This window comes from Panthera pardus, unplaced genomic scaffold (genome assembly GCF_024362965.1).
Source record: "Panthera pardus isolate Hobbes unplaced genomic scaffold, ASM2436296v1 HiC_scaffold_12, whole genome shotgun sequence".
NCBI lineage: Eukaryota > Metazoa > Chordata > Mammalia > Carnivora > Felidae > Panthera > Panthera pardus.
Window position 1 is genome coordinate 26,899,231 of NW_026526677.1, and position 19,833 is coordinate 26,919,063.

The 19,833-nt window shown below is 46.4% G+C and overlaps 1 protein-coding gene across 4 annotated transcripts in view; it reads right to left on the reverse strand.

The window, feature by feature from the left end:
* Window positions 1-5,434: 5,434 nt before the first annotated feature.
* The window catches only part of EHF (ETS homologous factor), a 37,146-nt gene continuing 22,747 nt past the window's right edge, over window positions 5,435-19,833 (reverse strand). For 3 of the 4 annotated variants that reach the window (XM_053899839.1, XM_019470077.2, XM_053899840.1), the window contains exons 3-9: window positions 17,722-17,967; window positions 15,463-15,525; window positions 12,788-12,856; window positions 12,602-12,670; window positions 7,439-7,501; window positions 6,001-6,196; window positions 5,435-5,911 (exon numbers count right to left, since the gene is read on the reverse strand). In XM_053899839.1, coding sequence (XP_053755814.1) covers window positions 5,812-5,911; window positions 6,001-6,196; window positions 7,439-7,501; window positions 12,602-12,670; window positions 12,788-12,856; window positions 15,463-15,525; window positions 17,722-17,967 — 806 coding nt within the window. In that variant the 3' untranslated portion in view covers window positions 5,435-5,811. The remainder of the gene's footprint in view (window positions 5,912-6,000; window positions 6,197-7,438; window positions 7,502-12,601; window positions 12,671-12,787; window positions 12,857-15,462; window positions 15,526-17,721; window positions 17,968-19,833) is intronic. The other variant, XM_053899838.1, reaches the window with a different exon arrangement.

Sequence of the window (19,833 nt, forward strand, 5' to 3'; positions counted from 1 at the left end):
TGGTTTTCTGTTCAGTTCCTCGAGATCCACATATGAGTGAAAACATAGGATATCTGTCTTTCTCTGACTGACTAATTTCACTCAGTATAATACCTTCCAGTTCCATCCATGTTTCTACAAATGGCAGGATTTCATTCTTTCTCATTGCCAAGTAGTATTCCATTGTATGTATATACCCCATCTTTATCCGTTCACCCGTTGATGGATATGTTTGGGAAATTGGGAACCCTTTTCCCCGTCTTATAGATTTACAGTGCGCACTTTCATAATAAAGATTCTAATAATTCCTACAGTAAATAAGTCTGTAGGACATTGCTTAACACAGTATTACTCCAACATATTTAACCACAAAACTGTGTGTGCATGTGTTGTGTAATGGTAGGATCCTGATGAACTAGAGAATATTACAGCTTTACTGCTTATTACTAGCTGTGTGGCCTTAAGAAAGTCATGGAATCTTTATGATTTTCATTTCATTCCTTTGAAAACTAGAGATCATACCTATATATCAGGGACTTACAGGAGGATTAAATGTAATAATGTATATAAAGAACATATCGTGGATCTTCTCCAAATGGTCAGATATTCGTTTCATGTTATTGTTTACAGAGTTAAACCAAATGGCTGAGGCTTTCTGGGCCCCAGGAGAAACTTGTTAGGAACCTCTAGAGTTCACTTACTGGCTTGAAGTATTTGTAAGTATTGTACTGGAAGCCCGGATGTGTGATCTTTTCTGCCTCCCTTTGTTCATCCTTCAGGAAGAATGTGTGCTCAGCATTGAGTGCCTCCCTGCAATTCATTCTCAACACAACACCTGGGGTTCTTTTAACCCAGAAGTGGGAACATGTCACTTCTCTATAGCTCCCCACCTCGCTCGAAAGAAAAACTGGAGCCTTCATAACATCCTCCAAGTTCTATGTCATCTAACCTGCCAGTGCCTATTTGACATCATTTCCTACTATTGCTTATTTGGCTCTGGCAAAAAGACTTCCTTGCTGCTCCTTGAACATGTCAGGAACGTATGTCAGCAACCGCAGGACCTTTGCACTTGCTGGTCCCTTCTGTAAGGTATCATTCCTCCAGTTACGTGCATCACTCCTTCCCTTACATCTTGCAGGTCTTCACTGAAATGTGAGCTAAACTTACATACATCCCGACATACACCCCAGCATTTTCCACTCCTTTTTGCTCTACATTTCTTTACTACACATCTAATATTTGCCTGTTAGCATTTTGTTTCTTGTCTGTTTCCATTCCATGAAACATGAACTTCATGAGAGTAGAGATTTGGTCCCTTTCATTCTCTACCATAGCTTAGTGTCTAGGATAGTGCCTGGCACATCGTAGATGCTCAATAAATGCTTATTAAATATATGCAAGAATTACATGCATTTTGTTGCTATGTACTAAGTGCATTTCCTCTAAGCCCAGGTTTAGATGGCTCCTTGAAGCATGAAACACACAATTACAGGCTGGTCTCGGGTTTTTATTAGTGTTTTATGGGACCCATCAAACAAAAAACAATACTTTGAAAAATATAATTCTTTCGTAAAACAAAAATACTCAGTGTTAATTTCACATAAAGGGCAAGATTTCTGATTTAAAAAAAAAAATAGCGGCAGTAGGATTGTTTTTCACCAACTGTCAGCCCAGAAGCCAAATGGGAAGAAAAGCAAGAATTATGCAGATACCTACAGAAAGATCAATCCCAATTAAGCTAACTGTGAGGGCTTATACATTTCAGGGGCTCATCAGGCACAGTCTCGGTGGGGTTTTACCAAGTGCTATCTTAATCCAGAAATGGAATCCTGAGACCCAAAGCTGAAGTTAATTCAGCTCTGATATCGTCGTTGTTGCGCTGTCCCTTTTTTCACACAGTATGTGTCCACGCAATAGGGTCCTATGGAACATCTGGTACATTCTGTCTAATTAAAGAAGCTCCTCACGTATATGGCTCCATGCTGTGCACTTAGTAGGCACTCAACAGTAACTATAGAAGAATAACATAATCGCCTTTCCCTCTTAGTATTTTACCTTCTCCTATATTTTATACATTTGAAAAACAGCACACTTGCACAATTAAAGTCTAACATGCATGACTAACCTTATCAAAAGATCCCTCAGCATTTTTCAAAAAGACAAAATACATATATATATATATTTATATATAAACCAACCCCCATATACTAAAATTCAGAACTGCTTTACACTTAAATAGCAATTTACATCGTATAAACACATTCATAATCTTCATTGGTTAAAACAGGTCAAAGGTCCATTACTGGCTTCTTGTACTAAATAAGGCTCACAGCTCCTAATAAGGCAACAGAATTCTCCTCTGATGTATGTTGGCTTGTGGAACCAAACAACTTGTCTGTTTGGTTTCATTTCAGCACAAGGAGGAAGGCAAAGTAAAAAGTCTCACAGTAGAATGAATGTTCGTCTAATAGATAACATGCCCTTGAAGTTGTGGCCATTGTGCTCCTATTCCAGTGAAGAAACGATTCACATCCCAATTATGGATATGGAGACATCTTCCAGAAGACATTCGCTCATTAAGTCAACAAATGTTTGCTGAGGACCTGTCTCATGCTAGGTGCTGGGAAATATGGGTAAGATATAGTCCCTGCCCTCAAAGAGCTTACAGTCTAGAAAGACAAGAACTTTAAGGAAGGACCGGCATGTTCAAAGGAAAACTCATCACCTGGGTCTGCCCTGGTCAGAAGGCAAGTTCAAGACGCCGCAGGTATAGGTCTCTGGGATCCAAGGCCTAGCTCAAATTTCATCAAGTCACATATCCAGGAGTCTCAGATTATCTAAGTCTGGCAAAGTCTTAGCAACACATTTCCTGCCTCGGATTCCCATGAAAATGACAAATTAGAGCCCAAGCCTTGAGAATTCAAGAGACCAGGTGTGATAACCATGTAAGCATCCAACACAGATAAGTGTCTTGAGTGAGAAGCTATGAGTCCCCAAGAGAAGGTGGGGGGGGGGGGGTGGAGAAGGGTGCTTCACCCGATGCTGGCTTCTCTCTGGGATTTTGCTCTCCCTTGCAACACTGTGGTGGGAAGTATTCCGTTCACACCCTAAGTTGGCATGGCCCAATTGCCATGAGTTCTCCAAGTCACGAACAGCACATAGAAAATGCATCAACTCAAGCCAAGACAATAGAGAGATATGCTAAGAACTTAATGCTCCAGCCTATTTAAGCAGGAACCAGGTGCCAAGAAACCGTCACTTTGGGCAAATAACACAATCTGTTAATTATCTGCAGAACTGTTCCAGTCGGTACTCCCCAGATTTACTTACCACCTACCAGAAAGTGCTCTTGATGGAGATGGTGCAGAAAGAGCCAAGAGGAGGAGTGTGAGAAACGTACAGGTTTGGGGAAGGGTGAACTCCGGGAAGGATCTAGCCACTTTAGGTGAAGAGCAGGCAAAGCCCGGGGGGAAAAGGCAGAGAGCACGTGAGCAGATGCCCCTAATGACGCCGCGTGGTTCAGATGCACACAGACGTGCAAACATCTATGCGTTTACACCAACTCAGATATTTGGATGTTTAATTCATTCCATGTGAAAAGTGCTAAAATGCTGGAAAGGCCTCACAGTTCTTTCGCTTCCCTTGGAAAAGCCCCTTGTGTTTTTTTTTTTATGCGGGCATGTTTCAGGTCTGTGTTGCTCGTTGTTATTTCCCTCAGTTTCCTCAGTAACTGTTATTTGACAACGTACGTGCAGGTGACCGAGGCAGGCGGAAATAAAAATGGACTTGGTTGTAACTTCAGGAGATCTTCTCCCTAAGCCGGGCCTCCAAGGTCACCGTCCATAACGGCTCTCATTATAATCAGGACAAATTCTTAATTCTTACTTCCTACCTTCTGAATACATTACAAACACTTCACAACCTTCGACTATGAATCACTCGCCTTCCCTGGGTGAGACACGGTGGTAGGTGGTCCATTAGCTGATGAAACCCATTGTCTTCACCCCCACATTTTTGCTCAAGGTAGAGAGGCAAAAGGGGGGGGGGGGGGAGAAAGCCAAGGACACGGGAAACCAAAACGAAAAGGTGCAAAAGGGATCTGAGTGCTTAAAGTCACTTCCAAAGTGTCCCCAGGCTCACGTTCCTCCCAGACTGCAGGGCCCAGTGCTGAGTCTCCAGGCACCTCTCAACAATTCCACCGAAGAAATCCCCAACTTCTTACTAACCATAACTCCAGAGCTGAGCTCTCTGTTTCCCTTCCCTCTTGCTTTCTTTTCTGTCTTTCCTTTTCAAAGCAAACAAAAATTTCCCTCTGGACACGAATCTAGGCGACATACCATTCACTTCGGGATGAGTCGAGATGAGACAAGAAAGAGATTATCCAAAAGAGGAATGATGATAAGAATTAACATGTGCAAAGATTTTCCCTGGAACCCTCTCTCTTTCTCTCTCTCTCATTTCCTCCCTTCTTCTCTCTCTCTCTCTCTCTTTTCTCAGCATTTCCTTGTGCAATTTAATTTTTACTCTTCTTTTTCATTCTAATGAAATGTCTTCTATTATAGTTCTTTGCTACATTACTATGTTTAGTTTGTCATCTGACTTTGGCTCTCATCTGGGGTTCTGAAAACTCCCTCTAGATGTCCCATTCCTGAATTCCCATCGTCCCTGACATTTTAAAAATTAAAAATTGGTTGACTTTGCAGTCTTGCTTTTACTCACTCTAGAGACTAAAAGACCTACACATAGCTTTGTTCTGAGAGTAAATCACCACCTTCCTCTTGACTGGTTACATCAGTGGTTCTCAGCCAAGGACAATTTTGCCCTGCAAGGGATACCTGGCAATTTCTGAAGATGTCACAACTTTGGGGATGGGAGTGCTATTGGCAATTAGTGGCTACTGCTAAACATCCTACAATGCACAAAACAGCCCAATAACACACAACAAAGAATTACTCAGGGGCTATAGGGCTCCAACAGCAAACTCATCACCACCTCCTTTTTCCCATTTATTTTGGAGCAATGGGGATAAAAACAACCAAGGCTAGACCCTCTCTTAAATATCTAGAAGTGAGCAGAGGTGGCAATTGAAGTTTCCACCCCTCCACCCCCCCACCCCACCCCCCCCACCCCCGCCAATCATCCAAGGGGGAGAGAGAAAAACAGCCTTGGCATTAGGTAAATCATTCTTGAATGAGTAGAAAGCCCCCACCATTATTCTTCTTGCTGATTTAAGCATCGCAAGTCCTGTGATTATGCGGTGATTATAGTCCACTTGGATTTCAGAAGGCTTCATGCTCCACTCACCGGCTCCCAAAGCCCAGGTTAAACTTCCCAGCATCCTCTGGTTCATCCTGTCAATCTGAGACCATCGGGGTCCATGCTAACAACCACACCCACCTCTCTTGATGAGGCCACGTGGATTCGTAAGTGCAGAAGACACATCACCTTTCCCTAATCATTTTGCACATAAAAACATTTAATGCCCTCTAATATTTTTTTCTTTCTTTTAGCAGGAAGCACAAGGCTACCAATCCTGTTCTTCTTGCCATGGAAAAGAACTTCAATAGAGGCAAAAACAAATCACGGCCGCATACAAGCCTCATATTTCACAGAAAACTGTGTACGTTTGTTCCCCATATAGGACATACTTCAAAGTAACAAAATAATTTTATCGACTGTAGTGTTCCTTCTTCCCATTAGAAGCGGATGCTGTTCCCCCTCATGGTACATAAATATCAGAGAAAAGTAGTCTTTGAAATACGCATGTGCAGGATTTCTTGGTTTGCTATTGTCTGGGGTATGTGTTGGCTTGAGTTCAAAGTGTTGGCAGATTCAGTTTTCATTTTCTCTCCATCCACGTGCATTTTTCCCAAATTTATAGACCAGTCTTCGTCCATCTACACGCTCCAGAATTTCTCTTTTGTAGTAATATCTGTAACAAAGGACATCGCATGAGGTGGCTGGTCAGACTCAGACCGCCGAGGAAACAACCGGTCACGGTTGGGACTGGAAACTCCTCACCTCATCGCTCGGCTGAGTTTTTCGTAGGTCATGCTGTTGTTGTTCTTCTTTTTTCCCCACAGCTGAGCCACAGCCTCCGATTTCAAGAACCTGAAGATGCCCTCAGACCGGTCTTCCCACTTGATTAGCCCCGGATTCTTGTCTGGGTTCAGGAGGATGTCACGGATGAATTCCCATAAGTGAGTCCCTCGTGGATCTGAGGAGAGGTTGGAAAAGGAGTGTATTAACGGCCTAAGTCACGGCAAAGAAGGGGCAGAGGAGGCACAGAGTTGTGACATTTTCTAGCAAGTAGGACACATTCCATTTTCCCCTCCCCACCAGCAAAGCCAGACACGGGACGACCAAATAGCAGAACGAAACAAAAGGCATTTGAGAATGAACCAGCACAGGGCTTTAGCTTATAAATCAGGAGTCTGAGACACAGAGAATGTAAGTGACTTGACCGAGGTCACCCAATTAACCAGTGTCAAAGCTAAGACGAAGGCATACGTCTCGGCCCTCCAATGCCAGGGAGAGTCTCTTCGAATTACTGTGGACAAATTGTTCAGGATTCATTTTAAACTGTTATTTCCCTGAAGAGCGAATTTCAACCACTTTCGTTTAGGACCTCAGCCCAAGTAGATCGCTCTCACCCAGCAACTGTGCTTTAGTCAAATGCACATCGACGGGGCTCTGGAACTTTAACTCCTAGAATATGTTGGGGCAAGGTCTTGTGGGAGTTGAGCGGGCCAATATGAAAATGAAGCAGCTCCTACAATAAGATTAGCAACCAAATCCTACTTGGACTCCCACTAGACTTGGGCCGCACAATTCCTCCCGCCATTTGAGGTGCTGTGTTCATTCGATTCCGTGGAGTGATATGGAGTACAGATAGTGAAGATGTCCGATTCCCTATCACTTGTATATTACACCGTCTTGATTTCTTTCTGTGCCCTCTCCTCCATGTCTCGGATATTTCCTGTATCTTCAAGAGGTTTGATTATTGGGGGAAATGCAACTTCCAAAGAGCTCTGCTGCATCTTAAGAGTAAACAGTCACCTCTTGGATCAATAACTTGACAGAGGTAGGAAGTCAACAGTCAACAAAAGGGAAAAAAAAATCTCAGCTGTTTCTTCCCACCCTTCTTCTCTTCCCACCCATTTTTCTGGAACGGGGGGAGTCACTAACCTCATGACTGCAAGAAGCGGTTATTCCCTTGGTATCTCAGTTTTAGAACAAATAGAGCAGCACGAGGAGGAACTCTCTTGGGGCGGGGGGGTCTCTATTTGAGAAACTGCTTCCCCGGGCAAGCGACGTCCCTACTCTCTCGCCTACACAGGCAGAGGTAGAAAAGTGGAGGCAACAGGCAGAGGCCATATTTGCCTAAAAATTAGCGGCCTCTAATTATGACCAACGTGGAAGGAAGGGCCAAGAGCCATCTGAAAGCCCGCCAACTTACTGTGCTTTTTGGTGTGGGACTTTGCAGGGTGGTCTTGCTCCTTTTTTATCTCAGGTGACTCTGCTAAAGGAAAAAACAAGAACTGTTTAATTTACCTCTTTCCTACAATCATGATTTCCATTCATTCATCCACTCATTTAACCAATATTTTTTGAGCCCCTAGTACATGCCTGGCACTGTTTGTATATGCGGTATATGAGCAAAACAAAACAGAGATGATAAAAACTATCCCCCACGGATAAGGGGACCAGGAGGATGTGAGGGAAACAGTCAGCCATGCAGAGAGCTTATGGAAGAACCTGCTATGAATAAGAATAGTAAGTGCAAAGGCCCTGAGGTCAGTATGTGTTTGGTACATTCACAGAATAGAAGGAAGCCAGTGCAACTGTGACAAAGGGGTAAAGGTTCAGGCTTGATGGGACTCTTTGTGGATTTTAGCTTTTATACTCAGATAAGAAGCCATTGAAGGATTTAGGTCATTGAAGTAAGTTGAGTGTGTATGTGTGTGTGTGTGTGTGTGTGTGTGCGCGTGTTTCTTTTTTTACATAATATAAAACGTAAACATTTATAACAAAGAAAATGGCTTTTAAGCCAGAGGAGTGCCCTTTTTTGGCATGCAAAGTTACATTTTAATCAGCCTGACAAAGAGACCATTGACTGGCCTGAGCTCAGTACAGAGGGCCACCAGTGGACTATGGAAACACAGATTAGTTTAACAAATGACTCATCATGGTAACCCTTGAGAGTATCGCCAAAGAGAAGACGGCAGAGGCAGATCTGTGAAACGAAACTTCTTAAAAAGAAAACTAAATGGTCTAGCAGTGCATGTATGCATGGGTATGTGGAGTGTGTGTGTGTGTGTGTGTGTGTGTGTGTGTGAGAGAGAGAGAGAGAGAGAGAGAGAGAGAGAGAAAGAGAGAGAGAGAGAGGAGAGAGAGATTGGGCGCCTCAGGTATTTGGAGGACCAAAGCAGATCTCACCAAAACTCTCTGAATCAGAAATCCACAATTTTAATACAGAGTAGTCTCTAAATGCAAGCCAATCCTGTTAAGGAACTGGGCCAGTAAAATGCATCTCTTCTGTGGGCATTACATCGGGGCTTCCTAAGCTAGGGTTCACTGACCCCTGTGTGGCCTTCAAGGGCATTTCAGACTGACTGAAACTGTATGCAAAGGGACAGGGTTCTTGACATTCATTTAATTGTCAAGAGTGTCATCATTCAAAGAGTTAGAATAACCATTAGCTCCTAATTAAAATGGTTAAGAAGCATAGCTACTGTTTATTGAGCACTTACTATGTACCTGTGCTAAGCTTTTTACCTTAATGACCTTATTTACTTATTTACTTACCCACCTATGAGGTGGGTACTGCTATGATTCACAGATTATAGCTGTGGTGGAGCTAAGACACAGAGAGGTCAGATGCCTTGTGTAAAGTCACACAGCCTGCGAGGGGAGTCGGGACGTGAACACAAATAGTTTGAATGCAGAGGCTTCATCTCAACCACCACCCTGTGCCATTTCCAAAGATGGTGGCACAGCACAGATTTCACAGATGTCTTCCCTGCCGAGAATCAGGGTCAGTTCTCTAATGCTCTAGCTGGGGGGGGAGAAGCAATTCCGACTTGAGGATTCTGTATTTTCCAGCATGTATGGACACGTCCACCTATAGGAGCACCCGGCTTGTCACGACTCAGCGTTCCGAGCAGTTTCTCTGTAAGCCATGGTGGGTGGACGGGGATTTCACCAGCTCTGGTTAGCAGAGAAGCCTCTCACTCTGGTTAAGACTCTCTCCCCAGGCGTTGCCGGCAAGAGGGCCTGCACCTGACTTGGGTTTCTCTGAAATCTGGAAGGGCAAATTCACAGGAAACGTGAGGAGACTCCACTCTCCCTCCCTGTAGGTTTCAGGGCGAGGTTGCAACATCCCATCAGGATGTGACACTATTGCGACAGGCCTGGCACCCACCCCGGTTTCCAAGTGATACATCACTCTGACAGGGCCGCGTTGTTCTGCAGACAAAGAGTGGCATTTACCCAGGAGGCCACAAGCAAAGCTCATTTTCCAATGGCATCCAAGAGGGATATGGGGCCATTATTTCAGAGCCAGGGTTGAACTCAGAAAAACCCAAGTGTTTCTTGGCTTATTGGCCTCAATAATAATATTGGCCTAAATAATATTTAGGGGTTCCAAGCTGACATAGAGTCAATTACTTTGGGGGGAAGGTAACTTAGCGAATAAGATGGAAACCTCTCCCCAGAAAAAATGCACATATGTGTACACTCAGGGAGAATCTGTGAACAACTTTAGGGGTTTAGGCTCGCTTAGCAGTCCGTGGACTCTAGACTTAAAGACCCCAGACCAGACGGACCATGAGGGAGTTTCCTCTGTGAGATGTCAGCCATTTACCGAGACTGGACCTCTATCCAGCTTAAAGAAAAACTAAAAACAAAGAATAAAATAACTCTCCTAACAAAAGTTCCATCATAAATAATACAGGGGACTGACTATACAGCCAAAGGCAAAAGGAAACTCGAGATTTCTTCCAGCCTCCTCTTCCCGTCCCTGGTGTGTGTGGACAAGCTGTGGAATCACCAACCTGCCTTAGCACTAAAGTCTTTTGATCTGAAAGCTCACTTTAATACGATGGCCTCTCCCCCTGTGTCTTCCCCTCACCCCAAAATAAAAGTCAAAACCTTTGAAGTTAGCCATGTGGTTGAGTGATTCACTCTCATAAAATAATGGCTCGCTCTGGGGAAGTTGTCCAGCTTGGCTTTCTCTTGCTCTGCTCCCAGGTACCTCAGGCCAAGGTCCAGTCTGGGCAAGGGCAGCACCAAGCCACAGGTGTGTGACGCAAGTTCCAGAGCATGACTTCAGCTAAGTCGCTTCGCAAGAAGTGAAGATTAGAAGCATTTGCATGTGATTCAGCTGTGAGCCATTTCTTTACGGGATATACAAATGTCAGTGTTATAATAGACCGTGCCACCCTAGCTCTAGGCTCAACAAGTCAGTGAATAAACACATCAAGCCCGAGTTGGCATGATTGGCTCGAGGACTATCGGGCAGATCAGGAACACTGGCAGCAGCCATTTTGTGAAATGGGCAGACGACAGAGAAATCAAAACAAAGCCTGCTTCCCCACCTGCGTTTATCACAGAGGGCATCAGTTTATGCTGGGCCTCGCCTTCGCTTGGCTTGTAACTGGCATTAAAACATAGAAAGATATTTACCTGCACCCGATTTAATGGGAACTGAAAATCTAAAGACTCAGACAAATGACAAAGGTCTTTTTACAGGGGTTCAGCAAAGACTAAACCTTTTTGGAAGGAGTGGACCCATCATACAAGGCTGTAATTCACTATCCCACTGGAGGGCCGTTCCTCCCAAGAATCTCCCAAGCCCAGACACTGAGCTGATTCTTGCTGTAATGATTCTGGTAGAGGTCCCGGATTGTTTCACTGCGGTTCCATCGTAGGATAGGAACAGCGGACGGGGGAATCCAGGATCAATGGAGGTAAAGGTGTGCAGATCTGCAAAGTCCATTTATCAGGATGATTCAAAGGTGGGATAAGGGGACAGTGAGTTCCCGGTTACTGCAAATGTGAAAGCAGAAAGGGCCCCTATTGGTTCTGAGACTCCAGAAGATAAGGCAGGAGACAGAAGAGAGAAGCCTGGCCAGGCTGTGAGGGCAGGGGAGCTGTGACCTGGCTTTTATGTTTCCCAGGTGCCCGAAGACCTAACAACCTCTGAGCTTAGGAAGTGGTTTGCGCAAGTTTATTCTCAGCTGCCATCTTTCGCCATAAGCCAGAGACCCAACCGGAAGGAAGCAGGAGGTACCACCTTGCAAAGCGTGAGAGGGAGTCAGAGTGCGACCGGATGGTTTCCTCAGCTCTGAAATCCTGGGTCTGGACTGGGTGGCCATGGCTGCTGCAGAAATTTCCCCCCGATTGTTTCTGTTCCCCCAGAATGGCGAACCCACTGCAGAGCCTTTCCAGTGTCTGATCTATTTCCTAAGTTACACAAATCCTTCCGGTGACACATAACCCTCTGGGCCATCAGGGGAGGGGGAAGTAGGGAAACGAATTGGCCTTCATTCTTCCTTCAGTTCGAGATGCATTTACGCCGGCTCCCAGCTCTGTTTCATTCAAGGGGTTTGACCCGAAAACAGAACCTCAAATCTTGTTACTTCAGTTCTCAAACACAGTGAACAAAAGCAAAAAAAAAAAAAAAAAAAAAAAAAGGAGGGGGAGGTCAGGGGAGGAGAGGCTGTTTGATTCCAAGTTCTTCATTTAAATCCCAATTCTTAAGATGCCCCGAATTCAATTCCAGGAAAAGAGCAATTGACTCATGACAAGTCTAAGCTCCGAACCTCACAGACCCAAGCAGAGCTACGGGTTCGTACCCAGGTCAAGAGACAACATGGAACCCTCTGTTCACCTCCCCAGTTCTCACATGGCACCTGCCAATGTCCCTGTTTGTGAGGGGAGGGAGAGATAATCTGAAAGCGCCTCTGCAGACTCCCAAGAAACCAACCCCCTCAGTGGAACCTTGACCGAGAGCTAAGGGTAGCCCCCCAGTTGCATCCAATTTTAACCAAACACAACTAATGTGAACATAGTTCATATAAAGTGCAGGTGGTCTGACTAATCTGAGCCATCAGGGGCAGACTTAAAAACTGACCTGTGAAAACCAGGGTTCTAGAAATGTCCAACTGCCACCCTTCTACTCAGAGACCATCAGCAAAGGTTCGCTGATCTCTGAAGGCCACTTTTAGATAGCCTTCCCCTAAAGTCAGATATAGTTTGTTGAAAATTAGATATGGCCTTCTTCCCCCATAACTATGCCCAAGTCTGAATAGTTTTATCAGATAGTTTCCCAAGAGCAAGTCCGTGTTGAAAAGAGAGGTTTTTGTTGTCACGAGAGGGTGACTTGGTTTCACAGGAGACAAACACTTTTCCCAGAGGCTTCCCTGGTGGTCATTTTCGAGGTACAAATATTGGCTGGAAAGCAAGCCTCTTAAAAAGAGCAAGTCTTTTCCTTTCCTAGTCTTTTAACGAGAAAGACTCCATCCAGCAAAGTGGAAACCTAGGATGTTGGTGATTCTCATTCATTCTCAGTAAGGACTTGCCGGTGGCACACTTGGGCCCTGATGTCAGGACAACTTACCGACAGGAAGGTGACCGGTGGTTGTCATGGAGATCTGGGCCCGGCAGAAAGTCTTGCTGTCCAACAGATCTGCGGCAATGAAAAGACAAAGGACATTAGGCGCCCCCTCCTTACAATGTAACTTCGTGGCTGTTAGAAAACAGGGTAAAAATGTCAAAGGCCTTTAAGTGTCAGGGAGTTAGTTACCTACTGTGCTACCATAGCTGGTGTCATATAAATAGTTTTCTTCTTTCCAGGCGTTCATGACGGAAGGGTCTACAAAAGACGGAAAGTGGGAATGGTCAGCAAGCATCTTCCCCTGGGTGATGAGTTTGCCTTTTCTAACTCCCTGCTCCTCAGAGAGGGGCAGGACATAGTGGGTGGTCCTCATAGAGAAAGGGTAAGATTCTGTTTCTGCCACAAGTAACTCACTTTTCTTCCAGGGTCCTGGGGGAAATGGGCTTTATCACGGCCCCAGCCAGATGTTCTATACCTGCTGCCTCTTTGGGGACATGAGACAAGTTACCGCAGTGAGACCCGGTCCCAGACCATCGCTTTGGCTTCCTGGGAATTTTCCCAGTCTGCACGTGGCAGGGGCTGGGCTCGGGAGCCTGGCATTGTCTTGCATTCTACTAGATAAAATTCACATTAGAAAAAGAAATTGTTGGCGACAAATAATTCCTAATTAATGAGCGTCTTTTCCTAGAAATCTCTTCCTGGGAGAATTAATGTTTCCTTGCAGGAAGTCTAGCTAGTCTTATCACGGTGTCTTTGTGGCTGAATATTGGAAGTCCCCCTCCAGTTGGATGACAGCTCCCTCCCCCCAGGATTTCTCCAATTATCTTAAGGGGCAACATAAAATTCTCAAAACAAAATAGAGAGGGAGAAGAGCGTGTCACCTAATCAAGCAAACAACGTTGGAGAGTGAGGCCCCATTGCCTCATCTTGGAAAAGAAGCGTGCTTCTTCCCCCCACCCCCACCCCTGCAGGGTGCTGGGTAAGCATGTCTGACTCTTCAGATTTCAGATTTGAAGGAAACTCCCGCCCACCTACCCCAAATGGAGCCCAACTCCTACACAACCCCCACGTCTGGGCTGATCGCCAACAGAAGCATTTTCTTTCCTGGCCAAGAGCTGTGAGACCTGGCAGGAGCTCTCACCTTGTCCCCACCAGGAACGTCCTGCTTTTCCCTCTTCACCGATGGAGGCTGCCCTCAGCTCCCCTCCTGTCTGGGTTCTGAATTTCAGGGTCAGGGTGGTAAGCCACTGGCCGAGTTTCATTTTGTTTTTATAGCATAGACTCACTGGCTAAGTCGTCCTGTTTACGCCATAGGGATTTAGCTGGTATTTTAGCTAATAGCTACGTGTTTGGCCACCCCAAGCCCAGTCTCCTGGGGTCACACCCTCTCTCCTTGTTGGGTCACCTCATACACCTGTTGTTGTCTCTGAAAACAAATTGAACCGAAAAGTTTTGGGGGGTGTTGCCCCCTCTTGAGCCTCTTCTCCCCTCCTCCTAGGGTGGACCCTCTTCTCCACCCTTTGGCTTAGCTTTTCTGAACTGGCAACACAAGAATGTCTGGATGGTCAAGGAGGAATTATCAGGTTATTTGGGCCCTCTCCAATACCAGCTGGCTCCTCCAATGGGGCTGTCAGGTCCTGGTGGGAGTAGGGGCGGAACCCCAGCCTCTGGGACAAGTCCAGTGTCCGCCTCTAGGGCAATCAGGCCCAGAAGCACAGACCATCTGGGGAACCCAAGCGCTGGTCTCTGGGGGAGCAGGGGAGGGCAAGGCTAGGAAAACCTAATTAACATGCTTAACAGCCATTGTTTTCTCTTTACTAATGGGAGACTAGCCTCAAAGAGAGCATATAACTGCGAGGGGTCATTTTTAGCCCCTAGGGACTCACAAACCGCCCCAGGTCAAATCCTGTCTTCGGTGACTAGCGTTCAACCCTCAGGGAGGCCTGTGGCAAACTCATCCCACGTGGTTCACAATCTCACTGACGTGCCTGTAGGGAGTGACCCTGGAGCAGTGGCAGCCGCACGATTTTATCGTGGCCAGTAGACTTTGGGGGACTTGCATAGGTCTCCCTAGATGGAGAGGTCATAGGCCAAAGGCCAATATGCAAGGAGATCTGATTGGTGCCAGGCCTTGGGGCGCAGTTTCTCAAGGCAGCTCCTGCCTGCCCTCTGCAAGTCCTACAGACTGGCAGAAAGTCCCCAGGAGAAAGATGTGGGACAGAGAAAGGAGGGTTGATTGGTCAGGGGAAGAACAAAAGTAAATGTAGATACTATGAGATTGCACAGCCTACTCAGAGCCTAGAATAGTGTCTTTTGTCTAAAAATGCACCTGAGGCAGGAGTTGGGTTCTGCAGCTGCTCTTAGACATCCCCCCAGGGCCTTCCAGAAGCTACAGTATCTACAAGAGCACGTCTGTATGTTCCTCCTTTTTGTGAAATATACCCCCATCTAAAGAGGAGCGGGGAGGAGACACTGGCCTTTGTCTCTTCTCTCCCCTTGCTTCTTCTAACTTGGCTCAGCCCAGTGCCCTGACTCTCTTCCTACGAGAAGGAGGCCCACCTAGGCTCTGCATTTTTCCTTGCTCTTGGACCAGAGCCTGCATGGTGCCTTGACCAGTAGTGGGAAGCAGAGAAGTGTGGGCAGCACCAGTCTAGATCAGAAATAGATGGCAGTCACTGGTCCCAAAGGCACAGAACGAGGTTCATGGTGGAGTGGCCCGCTGGAGGCGGCCAGGGAAGAGGCACCCTTGGGTTTCCTGCCATCACACTGGATCCGTCTGCCCCCACGCTCTCCTGACTCCCTCCAACTGTCCTCCCCCGGGGCTTTGCCTACCGAGTTGGCTCCCTTTGTCTGGGGCTACTCACCAGTTTGTTCCGTCTTGACAATGACATTGTGTGTGGACTGGAACAGGTCACTGCTGCACTGGCCTGTGAAGGACAGATTGGGAAAGTCTGAGCCGGCTCACGTGGAGCCAAAACTTAAACAAGCCACAAAAGCTTAAACAAGGATAGAGCTGGCTTCTTGGAAGACGTTATGCCAGTCCTGCCACCTGTCCGCCTCTGTTGGCTTATGCGAGGGGGCTTCCCTCTCAGCACCTACAAACTTGAGCCTGGAGTCCCGGCCCAGAAAATCAGTAGCTAGGGCATCTACATCGGATGGAATTATTTGGCCTTGTACAGGGACGCCATCCAGTATGATGGAAATAGAACTTCAGAAGTCAGCGGGCCAGTTTTCCCACTAATAGCTGCGAGGCACTTCACCTTTCTTGGTCTTGCTTTCGTCATCTGTAAATTTAGGGGATTAAACTAGATAAAGTCACTAGATGGCCTCTAAGGTGCTTTCCCCTACTAAGATATGATACAAAATGAAAACAAAAATAGGCTAGAAACCATTTTGACTGGCTTGATTCTTCTTTGATCTTAAATGTAATGAAACCCATTTGATTAGATTCAATCTGTGAGGTATGTCCACATAAATGAATACCAAAAATAAACGTATACACACACACACACACACACACACACACACACGTGAATGAATTGAGTATGTGTGTCCTCTCCAGACAGATTTTAAATATCTCAAGAGAAGAGGTCATACCTTTAACCTCTCTGACCTTTGGGTTTCCCATCTGTAAAATGGGTACAATGTTTAGTTTTTGTCATAAGGTCATTAAATGAATCAATTCACTTAGAGTGTCCGGTATAAATAAACACTCAAAGAATATAAGTTAATATAATGTCTACAAAAAGGCGAACAAGGAAACAAAGGGAAGAAATCTGGTGATCAGGCACTCAGAGGCACCAACAGAATGCAGTGGGACCAGACAAGTCATAGGAGGTCAAAGATGGCCGCAGCACCTTCGCTCTCTGCCTCCCAAGCCTGTCTGCCTTAGGTTCCAATCAGGGCAAAGCTTTAAAGGAGTGGATTTAATTGCAGGTAGGGAGGTAAATATTTTTAAATCTTCAAGTGTAAGTCTGCTCCTTCTGAAGATTCCCGAGGGTTATTTATAGAGCCTTGTTTGGTCTGGTTCTAGTAAAAGAAAAATGAGCAACCGTCTGTGTGAGGTACTTGGGAAGAAGGGAGTGCCCGGGAGCTGGATGAGGTCATCCAAAATGGCCACCCCAGCTGCCAGCTTTGAGGCCAGACCCTGGGTCCTCCTCAGTGTTGGTAACGGCTGTCACAGTCTGACTCTGCTTCAGAGCCCTGGAACTGACGCCTTCCCAAAGTTACAGCTACCTGCCCAAACATAGGTTCTGCTAAGACAGACATGCCCGTTCTGATGTGGACAGGCCAGCTCGCAATTCCTACATGTTACTGCCTTCCAAGATGCCCACGGTTCTCAGAAGAGCTAGGTTTTTACTGGTATTATCAGCAGACCCTTATGTCAGTGTCAAAGACATTCTGCAAGGTGAGTTGTCTGCCCTAGCGTGTCTGACGAGCCAGTATGGAAGGTGTGTGAATAAGCTATCACTGATGCACAGTGTGCAAAAGGGTAGCCTGCCTGTGTTCTAGGCAAGGCTTCAAGAAAGACACATCTGGGGCGCTGGGGCGGCCCTAACTCCGGAAATCGCTGCAGAAACATCCCACACGTGCGCAGACCATTAGTTGTAACCCCACTTCTCCCCCTTTTTTTGAGTTTCAGATCTTTTAAGAATCTGTTGAAATACCGCGAGCCATCTTGTCCCCCAGACGCAAACATAGACCTAATTCTGCACTTTTTCTTACCCCCCGTAGGTCCCATCTTAAGAGCCTAGGTCCAGAAGTTTCAAAAAAAGAAAAAGTATCCATGATGATCTTAACAAGCAAGTGATCGGGAATTAAGCTATTGAAACCTGTTTGCGAGGGAAAGAAGAAAAGGTTTTCTGATAGTGAGCCTGTGAATATCCAGTTTAAAAATTAACCATAAGGAGAAATGAAATTATCTTGGGTTTATATGGGATTAGACACACCTGGAACCCTAGACTTTGTGCCTATTCTCTCGCCTCCTTTCTCCGTCCCTCCCTCGGGACCCAGTAATTGGGAGGTGAGACCGTCCTCTGATGTCCCTGACAAGGAGCCCTGCCAGTTGCGGGGTCCCTGCTCTCTGCAGCCGGCTCCCAGAGGGGTAGACAAGAGATAGTCACCATTCCACTTGAGATGCTGCAGGTTGCTGTAGAGGAGCTGGCCCGCCGTGCCCGCCGCCCGGGTGAACTCCTGCAAACTCATGCTGCAGAGATGCTCGCCATTGACGTCAAACTCCTGGAAAGGGATGCAGCTGGCATCGAGCTGGTTGGTGTCCAGAAGGTGCTGGAGCCACTCCCACACCTGGTACTTGGTCCAGTACTGAGGATGGATTTCATGCCACTGGCCTCCGAAAAACCCGCTGGAAACTGCAAAACAGGAGGCGGTCCCGTGAGCGACCTGTGGTTCTTCCCGGACATGATCTCGGACACGAGATGCACCGCCGGCTGCCAGGCGTCAGCACCGCTACAGTCAGGGGACGGCAGTGGGGGGGCTGGGGCACGAGACGGGCTCTGGAGAGGAGGCTCTCAGAAACCCGGTCCCTTCCTCAGTTGTGGCGGGGGCTGATCGTCAGCCTCCCTGCCAGTTCATGTCCTCCCTAGTACAACACTTACCCCTGGGCACTTCGTGAGCACACAGACTTGACCTGAAGTACTCTGAGATCATGAGCTCATTCCCACCTCCAGCAAAGTGCCATGAAAGCTAAAGTGTCACCACAGTGTCAGCAACCTAATAGCCTCTTGTCCACACCCACACGGTTCCCTTCCTCTCTTTTCTCTTTCTCTCTCCCACTTTTTCCTCTCTGTTACGCACACACGTGCGCGCGCACACACACACACACACACACACACACAAATTCAGACCATTTTCAACCAAAAATGAAGCCTGAGAATAAGGTTCTTTTCTCTCTGATACCTTTGCTTCTCCCCAGAGTGGTCCAGACTAGCCATCAGCAAACTGTGCTGATATACCCCTGCCCCCCATGGATTATTGCAGCCTCTATGATGTCACTTTCCTACTCAGCTACCCTCAGTGGCTTCCCATTATTCACTGAAATTAAGTGCAAAACTGACAAGTCCAGCACTGGGGCTCTTCAGTAACTATTCTTCGAGTGATCTATCACTTCTGAAGGTGTTCCTTCAGCCTGGTTAGTATCCTGCCAATCCCTCCCTGTTGAAGTCCTACCCAGCCTGCAGATTCTGGCCACCCCATAAAAGCCATCACAGATCCCCCCAGCTTACTGCAAGGGCTTGATGTCCCCTGAGTCTCCAGGAGATGTGCTTGGCATTTCTCCTGATGGCTGTTGTCATGTTCTGCTTGTCTTCACAAATCTCTAAGTTCTGTCTCATCCTTCTTTGCAAATTGTAAACTCAAGGTCATGGACTCTGTCTAACTCATCTTTGTATCTCCTACCGAAAGAGACTCAGAGACTAGGCCATCGTAGGTGGTCTCTCTCCATTTCTTTGGCGGAATTTGTTGCTGAAGAAGAAATCACGTAGGACTCCAGAAGAGTTTGAGGTGCATTCACAAGATGGTTAAATTAAATACCAGTGAAGAGGTAAAATTCATCAAAGGCAACAAATATCACTGACCTGGAAGTGGGCTAACCTACCACATCTGTGACTCTCTTGTCTCGCTCAAGAGAACCTCACAAAGTCACCCCAAAGTCCTGGTCCTTGGTGGGGGGGGGGGGTGGATGGAGAGTGTTTCTCTCTATTTCTTTGGTGGAATTTGTGCCTGGGGACATGGTAATAAGGCTGAGATCTTACAGTCCCCTTGAAAACAGAGGTCAAGGGGAGGAGCTCTCATCCAAGAAAAATGAGGGGCAGGGACAAGGGGAAAACACTGTTGTAGCCCACCAAGGTGAAGGGGGGGAGTCCGACTGAACATGGCACACAGATACTCCCACAAACTGAATGATGGACCAACATGGGAAAGCACAGTGCAAGAAAACCATCTCTAATTTGTTTCTTCAAAGGCATGCTAGGTGAGTACTTCTCGAACTTTAATATGATTGTCAATCACTAGGGAATGTTGTTCAAATGCAGATCCAAATTCCATAGATCTAGGGTGAGGCCTGAGTTTCTGCATTCCTAACAAGCTTCCACAAGATGATGATGACGATGATGATGATGGTGATGATGACGATGGTCTGTGGATACAGTTTGAGTGACAAGCAGCTAAAGAGCTCCAAGGGTTTGATTCCCTTAATGCTGTTTGCCTAGCCCTCAACC